Genomic DNA, 25,576 nt, shown 5'->3' with positions numbered 1-25,576 from the left:
TTCACATCTGTCTTTACAACTCTTCTTGCATATAGAGCTAATGGAGAAACTTGCCAGCACTTATTCTGCTGATGAGCTACTGCATTAATCTGTGTCCCTCTGCTCTCTGCCTGTATTTGACCTGTTGTCTCCTATGCTTAAGTTGTAAGCTCAGAAGCAGGAACTGCCTTACTGTACTGGACTGAAATGGTATGTAACACAACAGAGCATGTTCTGTGCTGGGTTCCTTGGAAACAGGCTGAGGAAAAAGAAATAATAATCCCTTCAGCTCTTTGGGAGATAGAGCAGAGTGGCCAGCAGGTGCTGGGCTCGGAACAGCATGAGATCTTTAAGACAGAAAACATTGTGGGAGATCTGCCCAGGCTGTCAAGATGGTATGTGTGTGATGCTGCTTCGCCAGGCTGCCTCTGCCCACAGGCCAGGGATCTCCAGGAACCGACTGCAGAGATTTGCCTTAGGTATTGACTATCTCGTGTCGTATGTTGTCTTCATCAGAGTTATCCTTTAAGTTTTTTCCTACTACAACTGTGTTAGCTTCATGTGTGTTAATCGGCAAGTCCTCCTTAGAAGATGCCTGTACATACTGAATAAAATGTCCATAATTGCACTGGAAGAAACATACTGGTAGAGACCAGATCCCTTGTCCTGCTTTGATTTGGTTTAGTTATCACTAAGTCAAAAATTGGGCCAGTTAAGTGGCTACCAGTACATCTGGGGTGCCTGTTTGACTGAAAGCTTAAGGAACAGATGCACAAAGTTGCAGTGGCGTTTGTTTTCCCCATCTTCTTTGCAGTCTCGGGTTTCTTGGGAAGGAGAGCTGTAAGCTCCCTTTACCTGTCTCTGTTCCCTTCCTGTACCACGTTGCTGCACCTGGCCCAACAGCGTTCACGTCCCCTCTCCTTAGGGAATGTTCATGATGTGAACTGTGTCCTTGCACCTCCGTGCGTCCCAACACCCTTTTGCGCCTCCCTGTCATTTGATGAACTGTCACATGGTGCATCAAGCCTCGAAGCACTCAAAAACCCCTGTACAGTCTGTTGCCGTCAGGAACCGCAGTAACATTGGACCTAACAACACGTAATAAATCGGTATTTTCTCCTTACACACAGGCAGTTTCACACTCTAATCCCCTCCTGTTAATAGTAACAGAATGGAGACAGCGCAGGAAAACCTTGAGCTGACTGAAGAGAAGAATTTTCTTAGGGATTTGAGCCTTTGCCAAAGAGCTAAAGAGAAAAGGCCAAGCGAAGTCCGTGCTGACCTTCTCTGAAAGAGCAGAGTTTTTTGCTGCATTTTTCAGATGAACTTGAAGAACAGACAGGGAAAGCAAACAGTGCAGAGGAGTCCCTGTCTTTTATTTGAACTGCTTATATTAATAGCAAAAACTGTGTTCTCTCACTTACTGCTTTTCAAGTAACGACATCTGCTGCAAGGGTGTGGAAAAGGACAAATATTCTTTACCAGAAAAAGAAAAAAAGGTGATAATTATGCTCCCCCCCTTTTTTTTTTTAGACCTGAAGTTGTTCTGGGAAATGCTCTGAGCAAATATAATCTTTAACATGAATTAAAAAATAAAACAAACAAAACCAAACCACACCGCACAATGAAGATCCTTCACTTGTAGCAACTTACTGGACAGTTCTCTTTGGTTTGCCTCTGTTGGTTCTCCTCATCCCCAAAGCAGAGAGGATCCCCTGGCGCTGCTGCACGGCTGTGCTCCGTAGCCATGTTCCCTCTGGGCGGGCTGGATAACCTGGGACACTTGCAGCAGGGCTTGCTCTGAAGCTGCTGATGTTTTCCCTTAGAAAGAAACTGGTGACTTTTTAAGTGAGGCCTTGTGCCTCTGTGAAGTCTTCTGCCATACACAAGTGCCTTTGCAGTCCAAGGGGTTTTGTTTGGATTTTACCGAGATATGTGTTGCTGAAATCACCTTTGTCTTCTGTTGATTATGTTATTTAGCAAAACATTGGCAGCACACCAAGGTAACTATTGAATTTCCTATTCTACTTTGTCAGCTGCTGTCACTGTGCTGTGAACACCTGCAAGCTGCCAAAACAGCTGTTGTGAGTGGTAGAAGGGACAGGACTGGACTGGGAATCCTGTCACCTCCTGGCTCCCAGCACGTGGCTCTAGGGGCTCACACCTCCATAGGGCAGCCCACGGGGGGATCCTGCAGCCCTCTGTGGCGGGAGGAAGCGGAAGCACAGGCCACCTCCCTCCTGCTTTTCCTGGAGCTCCAGGGAACATTTCCAACACACCTTGTTATGGCTTTTTAGCTGTTGAAGTCTTGGCAGTGACAGGGAGCCAAGCCTGAACGCTTTCTGTCTCTTCCCTGCACAAGGTGACATTCTCCTGCTGCTCCATCAGTCTCATATCAGCACTGATCGCGTCTGCACCTTTTGTTAAACCTGCCTCTGCTCATCTGCCTAGTTTGCTTTACAGGATACATACACAAGGAGGTTGAATTAATTTTGCATGGACAGCCAGAAACCAGATATTTCTTAACTTTAACAAAGTTGATTTTATGATCTAAGTAACATATTTCAGTGCGCGGTTGGGGCGGTGATGATATTTGTGGTATTTATTTATGGTCACTGTGGTGGCATCCAAGAATAGTCTTCTGGAGGAGCTTGTCACTGCTGTACAGGCAGGAATGAAGAAACTTCTGTCATGAGTGGGTTTCAGGACAAGGATAAATGATACGTGATAAATGATAAGACATGGAGGGGGGAGATGAACATTCATATATGCCAAGTTTGATATATGTTTGCATTCAGAAATGAGCCTGACTAACTGCAGTTCATTTTCATTCTAACCATACTTAGTTGTCTAATTTTTTTGTTTAGTTGCTTCAGTGCATATTGGACTACATCAAACAAAATGTAAAAGAAGGAACTTCCAGTTCCATGAAAATAGTGTAATTTTGGTTAAAATAATTTGTGTTCTCAAATGACCGAAAGTAGAATTGATAATACTGTGTACCTAAGCTGTGTTGCAAACTGGTGCCAGAATTTAAAAATGCAGTATTAACTAATGCAAAGGCAAAGAAAGCCAGGAATAAGTATATAATAGTGAAGAAAATGTAGCTTAAGTTGCAGGGTAATTTTTTGGTGGGGTGATGAGATGCTCAAAAGGGCTGTTCCCGCAGGTAGGAGAGAGGAGGCAGCTCTGTCTGGAGGCAGCGGGGCTGTGGTGGTCAGGGGATGCATCAGCAGGGGCTGTCAGAGCAGACTGTCTGTGACCTGTGGATAGATAGCACAGCTTAAGTAGGTATTTAAAAAGCTTTTTAGAAGAATCTTGACCTTAAGATGAATGAATGAAATTTGTGCTTGTGGTAGCTCTTCATTGCGTGGGTAAAAATGTACTTTGCTTTCTGCTCTTTGGAAACTTGGTACAGAAAAAGCAAAAAGATGACACCTAAACAGGCGTGTACTTGCAGAAGACGTGAATGATTTCAGGGCAGGTGGAGTTAAGTCTTTAACATGGGCAGGTAAAAGCTCAGCATGTTGAGGGAAGAACTTCTTTCACCTTTTGCTCCATGAAATCTCTTCTATCTGTTTTCTCAACCACTGTTTTTCTCCATGTATGTTTTACTTTCTGTCATCCAGGCCCCAGGAGGACACAGCCCAAAGACTCAGAATGGACTTTTGAGTCCTCCACAGGAAGAAAAGCTCAGCAATAGTCAAACCTCACTCTATGAAATGTTGCAAGAGAAAGGAAGATGGGGTGGAGTGAGCCTGGATCAATCAGCTCTCCTTCCTTTGAGGTTCAAAAACATCAGAGAAAAGACAGATGCTCACTTTGTGGATGTGATTAAAGAAGACAGGTAAGGAAAATCGAGCTGTGCAATGTAAAATTATATAAAGGTGAGAAGGTGATAACAGGGATCTCATATCTTTAATCTTTGTGTGCTTTTTGTCTAATGTCAGTATTTATTGTTAACATATAGCGGGTCGTATGTTTTCTAATCTTAGTCTATATTCTGCTTAAACTAAAGCAGGAACTTGATATCAGAAACATCCTGCTCAGGAGTATGTAAAGCCAGGTTTTTCATTGTTTCCTTGGTGCACAATCATTCTTCAGTTGTCTTCGAAAAGGAAAAACAGTCTGTAAATGACTTGTCATGAAATTGAACTCTTTACATTCAGAAGTCCTCTTAATGCACATAGCATGTACCTTCCTCTGCAATTAGAAATGTAACGTAGAATCTGAACCACAAAACTCACATTTTGTGTAGCAAAAGAACAACATCTGATAACATTGTATGACTAACTACTACCTAGAAATCCTACTGGCCTTGGAAGGAGAATGAATAGGAGTGAATTCTCATGGACCTACGACCTACCTACAGCATTTTTTAAAGTTAGCTTCTCTCTCTGTTTAAAAACAAACAAAACAAACAAACAAAACCCACCATTTTATTTTGGGCAGACAAAAGCACGTTCCTCAAAATTCAGTAGTGTGTGGTTTTTTTGTAAACACAGAACCATATCTCCCTTATGGCAGTGGCTTGACTGGATCAGCTAAACCGATAACTTGAGTTTGTTATTATTTATGGGTTTTCTTATTTTTGTTTCACTCCTTTATTTTATTTAAATATCCTTGAAAGTGCATGCTCGTATAGACTCCAGGCTACTTGGAACAGGGACGGTGTCATCTGAACTGGAAACTGGACTAAAGCAGGAGCAGTGAGAAGGGGGGACACCAGTCCCTCTCTTGTCTCTTCTTTATATATCTTTAGATTACCTTTCTCCTGTGGCCAACTGAAATTTTAGCTTTCTTTTTTTTCTTTTTCTCTATGTGTGTTCTGTCATTAGTGGCTGATAATAGGGGTTTAGCTGATATTTTCAAATATTGGAGGAGAGACGGATTGAGAAGGTCCAAATGTTGGCAAAAATCAGCAAGAACAAATTGGATTTTCTAACTTTCTGCAGATTTCCAGTTGCAGAAGTAGCTTGATTTATGTTGTTAATCTGCTGAAGATACCGAACTCAAGCTCTCGTGTTCCTGGAGCTTTCCTCTTCCACTTACAACATGGATAATTCTTTCTGATTAAGACAAAAGGAAAAAGCAGGACCATGATTTGACACCAGCTAAAGCCTGGCTTTGTTTTGGTCTCAATTAAATATCATCATTACCATATTAAGTGGGCCATTTCTTGTTGCCAGGGAAACTTCTCTGCTGAGTTCAGTTCATGTAAACATAACTTTCCAAAAATAATTGTCTGATTAATTAGGTCTATGCAAAATGGTTTAGGCCTACTATTGTACATTAATCTTTTTTAACATTTCTCAATTTGAAGTTATATGTAATAAGTCATTTTTAAACCATTCTGGATCTCCTACTGGGAAACATAATATATTGTTAATCTCAACAAATCTAGTATGTGTGAGGATGTCTGAATGGGAAATTTGGGTTTGTTTCAGGGAAAGGGTGAAGGTCAAACTTCCCGTTGTTCATCTGACATGAAACCCCCATTCTTAATCATCGTACTGGAGTTGTGCAGTTTGGGTTTTATGTTACAGCAAACCCAGCAGCAGCAAAGCGTGAGCTTCCCCGCGCTGGGCAGTGATTCCGCTGTCCCACGCGATGCTGGTGTTCTGACATCAAATTGTGGTAACAGAAGGTACCTAACCCAGAGATGGCGATAAGGTGCATAAATTAATCCCACAGGCTCCCTGTACAGCTGGGAAGAGTTAAACGTCTGTGAGGGAGGGTTCAGGAGCCTGTACGTGGCATTAGGGAGCTGATTAGGGTTAGCTAGGCAGAAATGCTGGACACTGGTGATGTTTTTCATTTCCCAACCTCTTCCTAGAGTTCAGGTGACTGAGTTTCGTGAGTTCATCTCTTTGCGTGCAGAGATTTCACCTTGGAGGTGATGTCTCAGCACGGTTCCGGTTGTCTTTAAAAATAACAACAATAGAGCCTGTGCTGGTGTGGCATGTTTGTATTACTGCATTATATAAGAATCCTTTTCACAGAAGTCATCAGTTTGCATCTTCTTACAGCTTCATTATAAATATTTGGCAAACAGCGTATAGTTTGAGCTTTGAGTTTGACCTTACTATAACCACTATAAGAATACCATGCTTTGTTCATTTGCTTATTGCTGTGTATTTTAAAAGAAAACTATAGTGTAAGAGTACAAAATGTTTAAACTGAATTTCATTGGGGATAGCCTCAAAAGGTTCTCACTGTTTAGATTTTTGTTTCCAAGAAAAATTACATGTTCCTTAGGTTATAAACCTTTTGAAGTACAAGAAACAAGTACTTACGTGCTAATCAGAACAGTACTTAAAAATGATCTCTTTAGACTTGCAGATCAGTCCTAGGGCAATATGAAGCATTCCCAGCAGCTAGGTGCTGTGCAGCACTTCATCTCCTACCCTGGGTCACCTTCCTCTTTAAATACTTTAGAAATCTGTTTGTTTCTTTCCTTGCCCACTTCCCAGCCTTGCTCGATTCAGGGCAAACAGAAATTGGTTGTGCTGGGGAGGCACAGCCCCTCCTGGGAAGCAGATTATGTACTTGACTGCATTTAGTCAACTAAACCGGGGTCTTCGTGTTTGGGACAGATGACTATTCACATGGGGCTGGGCTGGCGCAGTATGGCTGCTGGCATCAGAAACGCTGCCTTAGCCTGGTGGCACCATCTTACGCCTTCTGTTTCGTGCTGCACTGGCAAATCAGATTGTTCTTCCTACATCCTGAGGGCATTGCAGCTCCAGCACAGCATCACCGTACTCTGTTGAGTTAATTCAACAATATTAAAACAAAGAAAAACAAACAAACAAAACCACCACACACACACACACACACACAACTTCCCCCCCAAAAAAACCGCAAACAAACAAACAACCCCTGCAATATTTAGAAGATGTTCTTAGAAACCTCTAAGGGATGGGAGAGATGGAAGACAAGGAAGAATGAACAAGAGGAGGACTCAAGTGAATTGTGTCCTGTCATTCCTTCACAGTTAACCTGATATTTTTGATATATTGACCAAGGCCAGAATGTTTAAAGTTTGTAAAGTATCTGCCATATTCATGGTTGAAATCTTTTGTCTTCTCAAGCTTCAGTCTGTCAATGTGTGTTTGGTTGGTCTTGCATCTCAAGAAAAAAATACTTCCCACACGTCATCTTGTACTGGGGAGCTTGTAGTTCAAAAAAACCTCTTTGATTAAGTGTTCATGAAACATAAACAGAATAAAACAAAAACAAACCCCTGAATAAAAGAATTCAGGCACAGTTCTGTAGGATCCTTCAGCTTCCTCATCTGCTTAGAATTTGATCTCCTGTGCATTTCTCTGATTTTTGCTTAGAGTTATCAACTTGAAAATAGCCCGCTCTCATTGTTGCTCTGGTGCTGTAATTTTCAAGATGGGAATAGCACTTGGAAAGAAGCAGCCCCATTTCAGATCCTACAGCAATTTTTAAAACAGTGGGTTGCTGGAAAATGACAGGAGGTTCACAGCGAGAGTGCGTGTTCCGGTGTCTCAGATGAGGGCTGCACAGCAGAGACGGTGATGGGCTAAACCAGCAATAAATGGTGTAGGCAGGTGTGACCTTACTCTGTGACCATCAAATCCTTTCAGCTCTCTGACACCTACTAGAGAAAGACAAGGTTTGCAGATCAAGTGCCATGGATGTTGTTAGAAAACTTCTTTCATAAACCTCTTACAAATGATGTAAAATGCAAAAAAATGTTGTCTTTTTGCTCCAGAGGGTGAGGAATAGAAACAACTGTTTAATGATTGAGGCGTCTTTTTATGTTTTGGGTTGGTTGGTTGGTTTGTTTTTTTTCCTGCACCTGGCGCTGGCAGATAAGGTGAAGGAATGCATGAGCACCCTCTGGTAGATACCGCTTTCTGGTGCGCTAGTCCTAGTGAGCTAATTTCATTATTTGTCAGTGTTGATAATTCCAGTGATTTCAAATCTTCTGTTTCAGAGGTAAATGTAAGCTATCCATCTCCTCAGTTCTGTTTCTCTGTGGCCTGGATCATTAACAGAATGTTCTCAGTTCAGTTACTGAGTTATTTTAGTGTCTTTGAAATAATAAGTGCTTTTTCTAAAATGGACAAGTTTGTTGTTGTTTTTTTGTTTTGTTTGTTTTTTGTTTTCATAAAAATTTGTCACCTTTGTCGTCCTTGGCTGCTTTGAACGATAGAATTCCACTGTAGGACACAAATGTCATGCAGCCACACATCTCCTAAGGTTGTGCCTCTCTAGCAGCAATTAACCTTTACCATTTGCTGGCTTCACTTTACAGTTACCTGTAGTGATCTGTGGTTATAACTGGTAAGTTTCTGGAAGGACTTGTTAGTCTCTTCCTGAAAATATAAAAGTTTGCTCTCTCATTTTTTAGTAAAGTATTTCCTTTTACTGAGCGAATAAAGAAGAGTGACAGGAACTTTGAAGCCAAGCGCCAGCATCCCTGGAAGCAGAAACCACAGAACAGGGGACTCTAAAAGAGTTACAGGTGAATAAACTGATGGTGATGTTGTCTTTTCTCTTTAGCCTCATGAAGGACTACTTCTTTAAACCACCCATTAACAAGCTGAGCCTGAACTTCTTGGATCAGGATTTGGAGATGGCCTACAGGACAAGCTATCAGGAAGAGGTGTGTTTCTCCTGGTGTTTGTTTCCTTCTGTAATCTATCTAAGCAATTGTCTGTCATTAACACATTTCGTTTCAGTCAATGACAAGGATCATTAAATGTTGAATGTGATTTACTACTTGGTGTTGCTGCCTCTGAAAACAGTCTCCTTTCAGCTTACCTGTTTTGTGCCATGCCCTGAGTTTCCAGTGTTTAGGCTGGAAATATATTTTCACAGTCCACCAAGATAGGCTAATTACTTCTCACCTGCCTTTTCTCCATATTCAGGCTAATGTTTTGAGGCTTTGGGCAGGCCAGAGAACAATGCTAAGCTGAAGGTAGAGGTCCAATTGCTACTTGTCTTCTCATCAAATATCCTGACTTCAAGAATGATAACTTTGAATTTGATTCTTCATGTCACAGCCTCATGATTATCCCTGTGGAACCTAAACGTGCTCTGAACTCAAATATTGTAAATTTGCTGAGTGTGCTGCATTCAGAAACAGGCAGTTCAAAACACTGAGTAACTTCAAGGAACAGTGAGTAAGTTGTAAGGAACTTGGTGCTCTCTTCAGGATTCTGCACTGAGTGTAAAAAGTCCTTAATCCCCTCGAGGGCTGATAGTATTGCCAGCTTTCCATGGCAATAGAAACTCCTGACTGGTTGATACGAACTGGCGAGATGCTTTATGTTTACATATAATGACATTAGGTGTCAGCACTAACTGAATCTGCATTTCCACAAGTTGCTGAACAGCTGCTGCAGAAAGAGGGCAATGGCTCTCCCCTCCTTGTTCCTACCCTTCCCTGCCCCTTCTAGTGGCTGTGGTGCTCATCAGCCTTCCCTGCTGTGAGCCAGTTCATGCCAGTTCATTTTACCAGCCCAGCATAAAATATTCTTGGGGTTTTTTTTCTGTTTGTGGCTTTTTTTTTTTTTTGTCTCCTGTCTGGTCTGTGTTCTGCTGTATTGAACCAGCAGCTCACAGAGTGGTTGGCAAGTGCTAGAGCCAGGGCAAGGTAAGTGTCTGGCGGTAGGACGGGGAATGGGCCCTTCCCCTGCAGTACTGCTGAGCTCTTAGTTTGGGTCATCTGTCTGGCAGAATCGCATTGTGATAAATGTAGATGTTGATTTATCTTCTTCCCAGTGTGTCCTACATCTGAGGGCAGGCAGGATTTCTGCTTCTGCTGCTCGTTGCTTTCTGTTCATGTGCTGCTTTCTGTTCTAGGCAGTGTTGTCATGTTGACCTTAGCAATAGCCCCTATTTACTTGTTTTGCAATGTTTACAAGTGAGACCTAACTTACTTTGTTAACAAAAGGAAACGTAGTTGTGTTGCAGTTCAGTTTGTTCCCTTTGTTCAGGAACCCCATACTCATCCTGCAGCGCTGTATTTCAGTGGCATCTCTCTGAATAAAGTTCATCTAGCAACTGCAGGGAGAAATTTCTCCTGGGATACAGCCTGCAAAATTTGCATAAACTATACAGGAAAAAGTAAATTAAGTTATTTCCAGTGGAAAGATTGGAAAGAGAAGTGAAACAATGAGAGTCAAGCATATACAGATTGACGTATTAATGTGGGTATGTGGGAAATTCATAGAAGGAGCAGGAAAGTGGGCTCTGCATTTTGTTAGTAGCAAGCTGTTAATGTGAAGATGATTATGTGTAAAACTTCCTGGGAGTGGGAATCTTCACTCTGGACTAGTAACTGCAGCATTGGGGCAAAACCTGTTTGAGCCCTAATATTAACATAGGACTGGGTCCAAAACAACAACAACAAATCTTCTCTTGGGAGAGTGAAATGGTTTGTCAGCACTGCTGGTTCTTTAATTGCCTTGCATGGCACTGTTGCTGACAGTCACTTCCAGCACCTAAGTTCACCTCATTGCACAGTGCCCGCTGCCTGTTCAGCTTGTGATCCTTCCCTGTAAGCAGCTCTGCTCCCAAGAGCTTGACTGGCCTGGTCTTGTTTGGAAATTAAGGCACAAGTTAACACTGTTAGGGCACCCTTAATGCTGTCACTTTAGGATACAGTGCTGTTTCCCGTAACTCAATTTATGTCATTTTCTCTGTGGACTAACAGGATTCTGCTACAGTTCAGATGGAAAGGTAATTTTGGCACTGAAATGATGCTAGCTGAATTTATTTGGTTGCAGAGAGGTACAAATGAGGAACAAGTTCATTTCCCAGTATAGCTGAGCGCAGATAGCATTCTGAGGAGCAAACAGAATTTCCAAATCAAACCAGCGTACTCAAGCTGAGCTACTTCATGGTGACATTGATAACATACTTTTTGGTTTTTTCTTTGGAACTTGCTTTCTGTGGTCCCTTGGGCAGATACAAACACTCTTAATGCTGGGCTCATTGAATTAAGCCAGGATGTGGAGCTCATGATCTAGTTTTTAGCTGGACTGGCCAAAGTAGCACAAAGCGCAGCTGCACAATCGCTGGGGCCAGGACAAGACGGGATGGGAATGTGTGGTAAGGGCTTATGGAAGAACAGAGCTTGGTGTCCTGGGCTGCCATCAGTTCCGATTACAGAGTGTCCCGATTGCTGCTTTTAAACTGGTCTGAAAGGGAGAGGTGAACTCTGCCACAGACAAGGAGCTGTTTCTGTAGAGTCCTATTTGGAGGTTTTTCTTAAAGAACCATTGAATCTAAAAGGTTTATTGTGAAATCTATTTTAAATTAAAATCCTCAAAGAAAACTTCTTATAGCTTTATCTGCTAAATTATGTGTTTCATGTTTCTTTGCACAGAACAACCAATTTTCATATTGTTTATTTCATTATCATAATATTCTGTAAAAATCACCCCAAACCCAGGGACTGTGCTGCCAGTACTCTTTTTTCAACACATATTTATTCTCAGGGAACTGTGATAGCCGTCAAACTAACTGTTTCTTGTTTCAAAACGGTGCTCATGTTGGATTAATGAAGTGGCAAAAAGTTCTGTATTCCTTTGTTTTTGTAGACTGCTGTTTATAATACAGTTAAATTCAGCAAAATGGCAGTTATTAATTTTCATCCCTTCTCTCACTGCCTGGATTCCACACAGGTTATAAGGAATGCTCCAGTGAAGACATTTGCCAGCGCTACCTTCAGCTCGCTCCTGGATGTGTTCCTCTCCACCATAGTCTTCCTCATACTGTCTGTCACCTGTTTCTTGAAACACGGGATGGTCGCATCCCCTCCACCTCCTGCAGCCGTCGTGGTGTTCGTCATTGCCATCCTGCTAGAGGTGCTGTCCCTTGTCATCTCAATTAGGTAAATAAAGCATAAGCAAGTCTTGAAATAGCAATGGAACTGAAATGGTGGCTGGTTTGGCAACATTTTGTTTGACAGCACCCCAGGAACTCACTTGGATGGTCTGTACTGTTTAGAAAATGGTGTTAGTGAAGCCAAGAAGGCTTGTGGCAGATCTTGTGTAGAGAGAGGTCGAGCTACAGAATTTGTAGGAGCGAAAGGTGACTCTGATAGAGGCCACTTAAGGAATCAGAATCTCATGCCATGCCCGCCCCTGCTTATTGTTCCTTGGGATGCCACACACAACTGGCTGTCTTCTCCCCTCACAAGACTGTCAGAGTGAGGGGACTCAAACAGAAAACTTCTATCTGTCCTTCTAAAACAACAACTCTGCCTTAAAATTCCTAGGTAAAAGTATACCATTCTGGGGTTAAAATGGAAAGAATGTATCAGAAATGCAAAGAGCAGTTCTTTTCTCAAAAAAAGGGGGGGAGTTGTGCAAAAGTGACATCTGTCCAGAATTAGTTTTTTGAATGATCTCCATTTCAAGTCTCATGGGTTTAATATTCAAACAGTTTGTGTTTTCTCTGTTTGACACGTAATTGGAGTTCAGCATTTCCCCCGAGTCCTGGGCTATGTGACACACTGCTGCAGAGGGGGTGAGCTGGCAGTGCCAGCCCCAGCGCTGCCTCTTCACCGCAGCAGCGGAGCATCCCCAGTCCCTGAGCTCTTGTCCGTCCCTGCAGCCCCTGCCCCTCTGCCTCTCCTGTGCCCCTGAAGGTGAGGCTTGGCTGCAGATACTTGATATGTAACAGTGACTTCTCATTCCTGACTTGTGCCCAGTCACCCAGAGAATGTGGTTCTGGACTTTTAAGATGCTTACGGGCCTTACCCTGGCATTTGTTACTACTCTGTGAGTGGTTACTGTGCGGTTCCTACCTAATGTGGGGTTTTCCCCAGGCATGTTGGAGCTACCAACGCATTCAAGTGCAGCTGAAGACTGCAGCATTCAGTAAAGCTCCTGCTCTCCTGGGTGTGTTGTCTGATTTGTACAGATACTACTTGTAACCTGTTATTAACCCAGATGACAGACCCAATAATAAGTTGTTTGTCTATACTTGTGAGAGCAAGTTTTTTCTGCCCTCCTCATCCCCCGTTTTCATTGCGCTTCCTTCTGACACAAGAGCATCTTACAAAGGTGCTGTGTGGAAACGTGTGTCCTCACTTGTAGTTCTGCAAATCTATCAGGTATGTGTAAGTTAAAATGCTTTCATAATTACAAGTTAGAAGCAATTCTGCTGTTGTTTGAAGGGAGACAAGACATTGCAGTTTTCACTCAAGGTAAAAGCTACTGAATTTGTACAGTAGTCACTGACAGAAGCTTGTAACTCTGTGCATATAAATGTATGCAAACGTATTTGCATGAAAGCTGGCATTTAGGTGTAGGGAGAGGTCATTTGGAAATGCTTTTAAGGATAGTATTTCTTAGCAGGTGTATTTGATTGTTGCAATTTGAATAGTATTGTGGTTCTGGAGTTTTTAGAAAATGTAGAAATTCAGAAAGTGTTAAGACTTGTACTGAGGGATGGTTGAACTGGTAGGGCTGTCATTCCAGTGCGTCCTAACCTGGATTAACTGTTGCTCTGTCCTCTCTCTTGCACCAGAAATGCATTTTTCCCTTTGCAGAACAGTTACTCTCTTTTGGATGGGGGGAAAAGGGTTTTCTTGTCAGTTTCATGTGCCCAAGCAGCTCTTTCATTGCACCAAGCAGGAGAGTAGGAAGGCAGCAGTGAGCAGGTAGTCGGTGTTTGCCACGGCATTGTATGCTTGAATTTGTTCAGCTGTGGACAACTCAGCCACCACTTTGCAGAAGAGCTGGTTTCTGCTCTCCAGGTATGTTTGGAGAAAATTTGTGTTCATTCACCTTGCAGGTACCTTATCAAAGTATTCCATTTTAGTATTTTTTAATTCATTAATGGTCCCCACTTGTTTTTTCCAATGCTGCATCGCATTTGCATTTATAAAAAAACTATTGCTATAATCTTAGGAATTTTTAATGTGTAGTTACATATGGTTTTATTTCAGTCCTGTTGTGTAACTGGAGGTTTATGAGTTTCTTAAGGAGAAGGCATATTGTTTTCAATGTGCTTTCTACAGGGTGTTTCAAAAAGATGGACCCGATTTCAAATGGAGTCGATCTCTTTGAAACACCCTGTATATGGTCAATTTGTGAAGTGGTTTTGTCTTTCTGAGCCATGTACAGCTGTGCAGAGGTTTAGTTTCACTGCAGCACTGTGTTGAGAGCCATGCTCTCTGATAGTGACCGTGGGCCATTACTGAGGCGAGTTTAAGTGGCTTTATAATGTTTTCTTAACACTATTTTGTTTTGCCTCTGACTTTTTAAATATTTTCCTGAGACAAAGTTAGCTTAAAGTCTGAATTTGACTTTGTAAGCCAGCTGGGATGCCTCGTTTAAAGTCAGTGAGATTTAAAAAGCCAGTGTTAGAGGATCGTTCCTAAGTCTTACAAATACGTCATTTTTAATATTAATCATTCTTTTGTGCTTAATTCTGATTTGACAAAAAAACAGGTTAAGAAACATCTCACACTGTGGAGAACACCTGTAGCCAGCCTTCAAAGCTCATAGTCCCACCTGGTGTAGTAATAACAGATGTTCAGTGAACACTGTACTGACAGCACGCAGGAGGTTTGGGCACGCAGGGAATATTGCAATTCTTGCACAGCTACGGCAAGGCGCAGATGATCGGTAGTCAGCAGTGCTTGCTGCATTCATTGCAATCAAGATGACCCTGAATCTCGAGACCCCACAAATTCTCACGGTTATTTTGGGAAACAGGGGTTGCTGGATGGGATAAGCGGTTGCTGCCCTCCCTCAGCCTGGGAGCAGGGACCTAGGAATCACGTCAGCAGGTATCCCTGGCGCATGGAGCCCCTGTCATGCAAGTGAGAGATGTGTTGCTCCTTCCTTTTGGTAGGAGGGAAGGGTCTGTAAATCACTGTATTTACTCCACAGTTACAAGCAATTGATTGTCAGGAACTTGCTGTCATCGGCCAGCTTTCCTCTGTTAATGAGATATAATTTGTATTTGGCTTAGTTCCGATCATCACATCTAAAGTAACACTTCAGTAAATCTCTTAAAGTACAAAACAGGATCAGCTGAGGTCAGAGTAGATCTTGCCCAAGGCACCTTCTTCAAAATAGCCTCATACTATACACCAAATAGAGCAGTCTTTGTAGATTTGAATTTTAGAAGCTTTCTGGTAGGTTTTCAGTTCTAAATATAATGGCAGTGGTGTATTTGAGGGGAACATTTTAGGAAAAGATACGTGTTTTGGTTTGGAGGGTTTTTTTGTTTTGAATTCATAATATGGCTTTACTTTATAGTAAATACATAAAATACACTGCACAAGCTAAGGCGCACACTCCTGTACAGCTTCCTTGAGCAGAAAGAAGTAAGTCATATTTTTCCTCTTCAAATCCTCTTCGGAGTGAGGACTGCTCACTCTGCGCACTCGTTATGCGCAGAAACGGTGTGGAACTTCCTGTGCAGAAATGTCATCCCAAATGACAATCACAGAATACCACCGAGATATCTGAAGGGAGGAGATTGGACTACAATGCTGGGCACAATCCCAGGATTTCAGGAAAAGGGATTATTTTAGGACCACAAAATTCTTGCCTAAGTTTCTCATTGTGTTTTCATTATCGTGATGCGAAACACCCTGTCTTTAAATCAGTCTAACTTTTAATTGAATCCAGGACTCAGCCTAGGAAGTACTCGCTACAGCTCTTGTGGCCAAGACCTTTAGTCCAGCTGCAGGAGCGGGAGAGCAGAGAGCTGTTGCTGCCTGTACAGCAAGGAACGAGTTAAAACTCTAACGTTGTAGAAGAACAAAAGTCCTCAGGTATTAAGGCTTTCCAAGGATGTTTTGATTCCTCCGAAGTGTCTGAAAATCAATTATTGGAGTATCTATGAATGAGGATCTCACTGCTCTTGCAAGTGCCACTGTAATTGTATAAAGCTGCACACAAAAAATGGTGCTTCATTTGGAAGCGTGTAGAAGATGTCATCTCCTGTTCTGTAAATGTAGTGCAAAGAATCTCCTCCTGCCCACTTGAAATGTGGCTACTTTGACTTTTCATGAATTCAGCTGAAGTGTAAGAGGTCCTAAAGTTCTGCTATTTTATAAAAATATCTTGGGAAATGTCATTGAACATAAGACAGCGTGTGAGACTTCAGTTGGGAATCTTATTGCTTCTGCAGGAATACAGGTAAAAGGCATCTGCCCACTCTTTTGGTTGTAAAAACAGGATTATTGTTAACTAGATGCTTTTGACATCTAGTTCTTGTTCTTGAGTAAAACTTGTTATAGATAAGTTTGTTTAAAAAGATCAAGTGTTGCTTTTGATAGCATCCTTCAGTGAAGACTTCTGGGTGTAGAGATGAGACCAGAATAGTGGATATTTCAACCCTGTTCAAAAGAGTGAGAGGTGGAAGCACTTGATAAGTTGCTTCAGGAGTTCAGAAGTACGTTTCTAGAGGGAAATACTGAACAACCTTCTGAGTGAAGAAAGTAAGCAAGTAGAACAGTTAAATGGGAAACTGCTGTTGTGTGATGGAGCAAAACTGGCCTTTGCCTGGTACTTCGGCTTCCCAGGGCTTGCTGAAGTAGCCCCGGGTCTGTCCACAGCTGAAACCCTGTGGCCACCCAGTCTGGTCTTCTGAAATTCCCGGTGACCAGGAATAGAAATTGTTCTCTGCAACTAGAGCTTAATGAAACTGTTCTGTTACAGCATGACTGATACAGAGTATTGATGCAAGGCAAAACAATGTATTCTGTTTGCCTTTATTTATTTCTAACATCTGTGACTTTGGTATTTAATATCCCACCAAATTGCTGCTATGCCAAAAGCTTTTGATTTGAACTATGGGAATTGATTTCAAAGTGCCAGTAAATACAGAAGTGATGGTAACATTACCCATTAATCATTTATGTCAAAGTTACTAATTTGAACTCCGGCATGTGTAAACATCTTGGATGCTTTAGCATTTAAGCCCTGTTGAGCTGCCCACTGGCACTGCATTATTTACTGATAGCGCCCTGTATCCATTAAATCTGTCTGCAGCTCTCATTGCCGTCTGGATTTAATGCACTGCTCCCTGCAATGGGAGGGTTGTGCGGTGTTCACAGGCTTTTGCTGTTTTGTGAAGGATGAGATTTCAATCATTTTAATTCCAGAGCGCAGAGCATTGTAATAAATGCTGGACCGGGGAGTGGGGGGAATAGAAGGTAAACATTATCACAAGAAATGTGGCATTGTGCTGAAATTTGCAGCTGCCTCAGTAAAGAAGTATCCTCATTACAGGATTAACTGATCAGGTTCACTGATGGATTTGTTGCTATAGTTCCCACGAGAATTTGTCCTGGCATGGAGGCTTGGCAAAAAAAAAACGTAAAAAGCAGCTTTCTGCACCATGGAGTCCCTGTTGTGTGGGTTGGGGTGAGAGACATGAGCTGCACTGGGTATCTTGCCATGCTTTGCATGCCACGGAGCTGGCTTTTGTGCCAGCCCACATGGGAGCAACACGGAGGATCGGGCAGAGCGTGGGCAGAGGTGTCGCGGAGACAGACAGACTGACTGACTGACTGACTGACTGACTGACAGACTGCCTGCCTTCTCCTGGCTCCGCACCCCGCTGCCCGGGGAGGTGGAACCGGGTGCACTGCCTTGGAGCCCAATTCAGCTTCCTGTCTCGCAGTTCAGCCTTGTAAATGTTAATCCTAATTCGTAGGCTTTGGGAGAATTGAACTTTATTTTTAGAGGCACGATCTTGGGTGACATTTTCAGAAGTACTCGATACCGGGCAAGCTTGGCTGCCGCTGTTATTGATGTTGGAGGCAACTGAGTGAGGACACTATGCAATGCTTCAGAAAACCCAGTTCTTCCTCTGTAGAGCTTTTTAAATAATTTTATTTTGCTTTATATACCATTTATTAATTTCTGTGTGTTATTGTGAAGTTTTTTTAATGATGGAACATAGCTATAATTTTTGGTGTAAATGAAAGGCTGTTAAACTAGGAACTGACAAATCTGTGAGCACCCTCTCGTGGGGTCCTGATGTATTACAACATCTTCAATTCTGTTACCCCAAACTTATCTTTCTCAATGCATTTAAGTATAATTTCTGGATTTTAATATATTAAGTCAGAGAAGAACTCTTGAATATTAAATAACAATGCTTGAGCTCCTAAGATTCAAGAAAATTCTAGACCAGAAAGTTAAAATATAATTTATAAATAATACATATTTAAAGTGTGGAATAAGTGTCAAATTCACATAAAGAGCTTTGAATTTATCCTGTTTTATAATAAGCTTTTATCCGGCATAATACCATGTATTTTAGACAACAGTGTTAAGAACTCAGAAGATAGTTTTTCTCTTTTGAAAGATATAGGTAATATGGAATACTTCGTGTAACTTTGGGAGATTGTGAATTTTATATGTAGTGTATGTCGTGTTTATACTTACTTTTTTTGTTGTTGTTAGTTGTGAGGATCTCTGTCCAAAAAAAAATAGTAATTATGACTGTCTGGGCTCTACTGGAGTCCACGGTTACAATAGCAGAATTATATGCCCAGACCAATTCTGATAATTACATACGTCCACAACAAAACAGCTTTGAACAAAACTGACTCTACTGTCTTACCTTTTGATGTCTTCATAAAAGTAATTAGAAACTTGAACAGCAATTGCGATTTCTCTAGAGTGACTAATGTTTTTGAACTATAAGAAGCGAGTTACCCCAAGGGTTTGTTTCCGTAGATAAATAACAGTTTTCTATGCAGTGTCCTCGAGCATTAAGCATCCTTGTACCTTTCTTTATCTGCGTTAACGATCAGAAATGCTCTCACTCAAGCGGTATCTCCCTTACGCTGCTCTCCAGAGCTCTTCCAGTTGGCTCCTCCAGCACTTCGCAGGTTTGGGCCATGGTTGTATCAGCAGCTTGAGGCGAGAGCCGTTCCTCCCGGTGCCTCGGAGCCAAGTGCTGCGACGCTGCTGGCGAGCGGAGGAGCTGCCAGCTGGCCCGGCTGCTCGCCCCGCTCCCAGTGTGCCGTGCCAGCTCCCCAGCCCACGCTCCGCTTCCCGACCCTCCCGGCAGGGAACAGGCTCCGGCTGCAGACGGAGCTGCTGTTGGGGCGGGTGGAACTGGGAGAACTGGTTTCGGTTGCAGTGTGATGGTAGGGCGGTGTGGATGTGCACGGCCACTGGGATACTGATCTGTTAGAACGTTGCTGGTGTTATTTTAAGTATTTTTTTTTTAGCTTGTAGAAGTTTCCCCTCTCCCCACTGGCTTTAAGATTAAATATTTATGAATGGAGAGAAGTCTTTCATGTGTTTACCTTCCAAGTAAGTGAAATTTGGGCTCCAGTTTTCCTCCGAGCCCACTATCCCGCTTGCTCTCACACCCCTTGCTGGAGCAAACAACTGGCCATCTTTCAGCAAAGGCGGATTTTCTCCTGAAGTTATCAACAGGTGCTGTGGCATGTAATATGTCGTGATTGCTCATACAATCTAAGTGAAGGGTTTGAAGTTATATTATTACAAGTAAATTAGACGTACGAAGTGATGCGCTGACATGAATGCCTGGATCTGTGATTTCATTTGTTCCAGAATGGCGTTCTTTCTGGAGGAGGTGATGACTTGTACCAAGCGTCTCCTGGAGGTGATATCTGGCTGGCTGCCTCGACATTTTTTCGGTGCAATCCTGATTTCTCTCCCAGCTCTTGCAGTTTTTTCACACTTCACCTCTGATTTTGAAACAAATATACATGTAAGTTGTCGAACTCTGTTTCATAATCTGACGTTTTGGATCTAACAAAGCTTGTTGCTTGCCTGCAGTCTTCTTCACCTCCCTCCTGCTTTACATCTGTGTGATGCAGATACCGCAAAGGGATAGGACTTCTGTGTATGATGAAATGCCTGTTTTGTTATGTAAATACAGTTACTTGCTTGTTTGAAAACTGTTATACAAAAGAGGAGAGGGGTACCTATAAACGCCTGCCTACACACATACTTCTTTTTTCTTAGACCGAACACTTCTGCAGGTGTTTATCCTAAATAATGTGAGCAGTGTATCTCAGACTTAGCGTTGCATTCGTTTTGGTTTTGAGTTAGAGTTTGCAGCTGGAGATGCCGTGTATACTTAAAAACCTTGCATGCATGTTAGTGAATCTCTAACAGCAAGAACGGTGTTAGCAGTGGATGTGTTTTCTTTGCAGAATTAGATGGAGAAATTCAAAGGAGACCTGAGTACACAGAAATGATTACCCCGCACGGGTTGTGGGAATGGTTAAAGGAAAGCAATAGCTCTTTTCTGAAAAGGAATGGAAAGAAATTGGCGTGTTTAACCTCGCCACAGAAAAGTCCACAGGGAAGTTGGTGTCTCCTTTAATAAAAACATTCAGAAGAAGGGAACAAGGGGTTAAATAATGAGAAGGGGGAATAAGGTTTCTCTTAGGTAGCACAGTGTATGATCCTTCCTTTCCAGGATCTTCAGGGAATTCTGTTTCACAAGTCTCTAGCTGTTTTGGGGCCCTAGGCATAGGTAACGACCAGATCCTCTTCATTCTTCCTATCACAGTTTATTACTGGGTGTCGGGAAGTGTTTGTTCCATGGAAACGTGGACCAGACATATTTTGGTCCTTCCTGATTTAGGCAGATATTGTTCCATGGTTATCACAGTTACAGAAAAGTGTATTTTACATTCTTTCACATCTCATGTTTAAAATCATTCTGCAGCTTTTACCTTTTGTGAATTTTAGTTGACTATTTTTAAGCCGGAATTTTTTTTTCCAGTTTAATTATGGTCTTCCTCCCTCGAAACTACCAATAAACTAACTGTAGGAATGTTTTCCTCACACTGAAGGGAGCTGAAAACCTTCAAATCTCTCAAATCTGTCCGCTCATTTTTATATCATCCCGTTCATCACCATCCTTGATCATATCTCCAAACGTTTAAGAAGGAAGAACCTTTGCACTGAGTATTCTCCATACCTGTCCGTATCAGGCTGTCGTCCAAATGCTCCGGGCAGCAGCAGGAGGTGGTGGTGTTTATCACCAAACTGAGAATGAACTTGGCTTTCTTTCCTCTTGCAGGTCCTCCAGAGTCGTGGGGCGGTTGGCTCACTCTCCAAGAGATGTCCCAACTCGCCTTGTGTTCCAGCACTCATGGAGCTCTAGGAAATGGAGTCAATCTATAGAGGGTCAGGTAAGTGTCATCTTTTACTATGACATGGTTTTGTGAAGTTTTTTTTTATTCATAGCATTTTATACCCTCCCTGGATATAAAATAATTAAAATCAAAATTAACGAAAACAAGAATGAAAAAAAAAACAAAAAAAAAACTTTCCAAAGCCATGCGTACATAGTAAAACACAGCACGTCCTGACCCTCTATAGGCTGGCTTCATGCTGGGGCATCACTTGGAGGGAGAACCAGTGCTCTGCCACTTTAGGAGACCTGAAATGGGGGAAAAAAAGTAAGTTTAAATTATGTTTTTTTTTAATGGATGCTTCTGCAATTCCTTTTATCCATTTTTGAAAAAAAAAAATAAAAATCTGTGCTTGTGGTTTAAAAATGGTAAATGATGTAAGGTTTTTTCCATACACCGTGTCTACTTCTGAATCACATGCTTGTTTGTTATGCTACAGTATTGCTAATGTGCAGTCTCTGCATTTCAGCTGTAAAGGAAATTTAAAATGAGAGAGAGAGACTGAATGTTTGATTGTGTAAACTGCAGTATATAGCTAGAACAGAGCTCCATAGTGCAGTTGTGGAGTCTCTGTTTTAGCTTGGATGGCCATGAATATTCTTGATAAAACCAAAATTTGCACATCGGTTTGAGAGTTTTGCTCGCTATAAGATGGTATCTCAGGGAAATGAAGGCACTCTGGGCAACACAGCCATCCTGACCTTCCTTTTCTTTATCCAGTAAAGATGTGGACAATTGACATAATGGTTGGGTTACCAAGCACCAGTTGACAATGGCTGATACCTGCCTTTTGTTATCAAACCAGATTCTTTTCCTTTTTGATTTCAACTGCTGCTGGCCAGTACGATGATGTTCTCTACGAGGTGTTTTTAAGTGAAGGGAATTGGATGAAGTTTCTGAGGGTGAATGTGTTCCATGTGTTCAGTGCAGTGGAATTTTGACATCCCGTTGAAAAGAGACAGGGTCTAACCCCAGCAAATGAGAAATGTTTACCTTTTTTCCTCTTTTTTCGTATTCTTCTTTTTTCTTTTCTCTTTCTTCTTTCTTTTCTCTTTCTTCTTTTTTTTCTTTTTTTTTCTTTTTTTTTTTCTACTTTTTTTCTATATTTTTCTTAATAAGAGGCGGCCTTGAGTTTTTTGCAAAGGTAAGCTGAAGGTATTGAAAGTTACTGAAATAACAGTTGTGCAATGCGGTCATAAAACACTCCATCTAGGGAAAATTGTGGCAAACTACCTGTGCTAAAAGTTTCCTTGCTCTTTGAAGGGAAGACCTCCATCTTCAAGTGCTGTCTCCTGGCACAGACACTGTGAGGGATTACTGACTGTGCATAGAATACAGATGAAATTAGATCCTTCTCTTTTGTATCACACATTCTTTAATTTACACTGGTGTATGTGTGCAGAAGGGCTCCAGCCAGCAAGAAGAGGCTAACCCCGCTCTCTCTCTTTGTTGCAGTACACCATGTTCATGTGTTGCGCCATTCTCATCACCATTGTGCAGTACTGTAACTTCTGCCAGCTGAGCTCCTGGATGCGATCGCTGCTGGCAACCGTGGTAGGAGCAGTGCTGCTCGTCCTGCTCTACGTCTCCTTGTGTCCGGACAGGTGAGCATCGCGCCTCAGCACTCGGAGACCACGCTTTGGGTGAACTACTTTAGTTTTCACTGCCTGTGAAGTGAGGGTCTAATGCATGGGATTTTAGTGTCTGCCATGAATCTCTCCAGCATCTAAAACTTCATAATTTGATTTGGGAAGAATTCTGCGTTTTTTAAGGATTTCAGGATGATATCTGAGGGGCCCGATTCTGTAATCTGTCTTGAAATCACACTGTCCTCAACAGATGTGTTTCTAAGACATGCTTATCAGACTCATAGAATTGTCTTTCACCATTTATTTGAAAATCTATAAGAAATTTCTGAGGCATTTGATGGTGCCAGAGAGCCCAGCTGTTCCCACACACCCCTCTGGATTTAGTTTTGCCCTTAAGAACCATGAATCTCCTACCTATTTCCTCAAGGAGTTTTCCACTGTGGAAAGCAGGTGCTTAGGTTTAATAGGATTCTAATACCCTGTTTCCTTTCTCCCTTTCCTGCCTCTTCAAAGGACGCTGCAAGACAGTAACCAGAGGAATCAAGTTAATGCCGTTTCTGTGCAATAACCTTAAGGCTTTTCAGTTTTTCCTCTGGTAACCAATTTTCCCCATAAGAGAATTTGTTTGCAGGATTCTCCTTCTGTTTTCTTGCCAAGAGAGTCAGGGGAGTCCTGGCAGCCATTCACTCCTATTGTCAAAATTTTATAATCAACTTGCGCTTCTCCATGGCTTAAGAAGCCTCATAACCTTTAGCACTCTTACTATGGTGTGGACTTTGCAAGGACTTCTTAAGCTGCATTATTCTAGTTCTTATCAAAAGCCCTTCCTCAGAGTCCTGCTGAATCTACAGTGAAAAACATGAAAAAATCCAAACAAACCAAACAGTTTGCAGATACATGTTTTGTGTGATTATTTAGCTTTTAATCCCCTCCTCAAGTATCTTCAATGGTGTCTTTTAGTCTTGATCTAATTGATAGAAAAAAAAGGACAGGTAGAATAAAAATCACTCCTTATACGTGTTGACAGGTGGAAGTGGCTGCAAGGATGTCAAAGGAAAGTCTTTCCCTAGGAAAAAATAACTTGGAACCAGAGTCAGCTGACAAGTGGTTTCTAGATCTCATTAGACGGAAGACAAATCTCTTTTTTGTCTCTGCAGAGCGCTCAGGCACCGAGTGCAGGGCAGTTCTTTCTGGCTTCAGTGGAGGGATGTGGTGTTTAGTTTCTGGATGCCTTCTCTTTGTTTGTCCCTTTGGTTTCAGTTGTCCAGCTTACCTAACATGGTCTCCACTCCAGCGCACTAACAGGCCCTCTCCCAGTAACAACACTGACTTTCCATCCATTGCCTTTTTCCCCTGTGACACTGACACTCAAACTGTCCAACCACCTGCCTCACTGAGAATTCAGCCCCAGGTTTGTTTTTTTTGGGGAAGTTAGTGAAGATCAAACCCTTGATGCCATTTCTTGACTCCCTGGCTGCTCCTCCATCATTCCCTCCAAACGGGGGTTCTTGTTGCTCGTTAAGCTACCTTAAGCTACACCAGAGCGTCTGCGTGGAGCATCGCAAGATGCTGGTTCATGGCAGAGGCTTTTAAAATAGGTTAATATCATACATTTGTGGTACCAAAAGCCTTCATACAAAGGCAGGCAGCCCAGGCGAAGCATGACAAAGGTGTCACGGTTGACATTTCCGGAGCAACTGAACCACCCTCCACGTGTCCATGTCAAAGGCGGTTTGTTAGAGGACGATCAGGAGGTTTGGTGCCATAATCGTAACTCTTAATTCCTTACTATTCCTCCTATTCCTTATTATTATTATTATTCCTTGTAGAACAAATGGTATGTGTGATTACTAAATCAGCTTGTGCATAAGCTCTGCATTAAGACATTGTGCGGAAAGGGAGATGCAAAACTTGGGATTTTCCCTGCATTTCAGCATTATTAAAGGACCGGGAAAGGCTGTTCCTGAGCACAGAGGTGGAGACCTTGCTATTGGATCGGTTCATAGCATCAGGTTTCACTGACTACTAAAAGGATGGCATGAATGTTAAAGAAATATTATCTTTAGCAGTTTTGCTAATGATCGCATATGTTCACCTGTGGTTTGAACAGCAGTGACCATTAATGGACGAAGTACAGAAATCTTGGAGTATGTTGTTATTTAGTCTTTTTAAAGTAAACATTTAAACTGCAGATCTGAAAAAGTGATTTATAGAATTGATCATGAACAAAAATAATGCGGGTTGAATTAGTGAGACCCATAACTTTTGTTTGTTAATAACAACTTTTTTACTCCTCTCTTATCATTAGTCTGGATGATGTTTTTTGTCGCGGTGGGAGCTGCAGCTCAGTGCACATCACAGGCAAATCCATTCTGCAGATTTCTTTACTTCTTTTTTCCAGAAGTAACTGATCCTGGGAGTTGTGATACTTGATTGTCGTGGAGAAATTGTAAATTTGTAAACACAAAAATTGCTTGAACTGCTTACTTATTTTCTGTAATGGCATTTTCAGAAATAGGCTCTATATTTGTTTGGTTTTTTTGTTTGTTGTGGGAGGTTTTTTGTTTGATTTGTTGTTGTTTTTTGTGGAGGCTTTTTGTTATTGTTTTTTGGGTGGTGTTGTTTTAATCCTTGTATTGTGTGGTCAGATAACATGAAGGCATAACTGGGATTTAGGGTTCTGAAATTGCTTTTCCACATTGCCAAGGTAAGATTGGATTGTTTAACAATTACTTGTTCCAGGCATCATCTTGACTGCATTATCATCAGTTACCCTTTAGAGGTGTTTGCATCTGGCTGACTGGTTGCTTCTTCCAAGCAAAAAATGAAGATAAGTCACGTTCAGAGTTTGAAG

The 25,576-nt window shown here is 41.9% G+C and overlaps 1 protein-coding gene across 4 annotated transcripts in view; it reads left to right on the top strand.

The window, feature by feature from the left end:
• ADCY9 (adenylate cyclase 9) overlaps positions 1-25,576 on the top strand; it is a 92,888-nt gene that overhangs the window by 51,567 nt on the left and 15,745 nt on the right. For all 4 annotated transcript variants that reach the window (XR_011741430.1, XR_010652422.2, XM_065851002.2 and 1 more), the window contains 5 exons: positions 3,609-3,826; positions 8,518-8,620; positions 11,649-11,857; positions 19,533-19,692; positions 22,589-22,737. Coding sequence is in view for 2 of the 4 variants with exons in the window: in XM_065851002.2 (XP_065707074.1) it covers positions 3,609-3,826; positions 8,518-8,620; positions 11,649-11,857; positions 19,533-19,692; positions 22,589-22,737 (839 nt within the window). In the remaining 2 variants the exon portion in view is untranslated. The remainder of the gene's footprint in view (positions 1-3,608; positions 3,827-8,517; positions 8,621-11,648; positions 11,858-19,532; positions 19,693-22,588; positions 22,738-25,576) is intronic.

This window comes from Patagioenas fasciata, chromosome 15, assembly GCF_037038585.1.
Source record: "Patagioenas fasciata isolate bPatFas1 chromosome 15, bPatFas1.hap1, whole genome shotgun sequence".
NCBI lineage: Eukaryota > Metazoa > Chordata > Aves > Columbiformes > Columbidae > Patagioenas > Patagioenas fasciata.
This window is presented reverse-complemented; position numbering and strand designations above follow the sequence as displayed.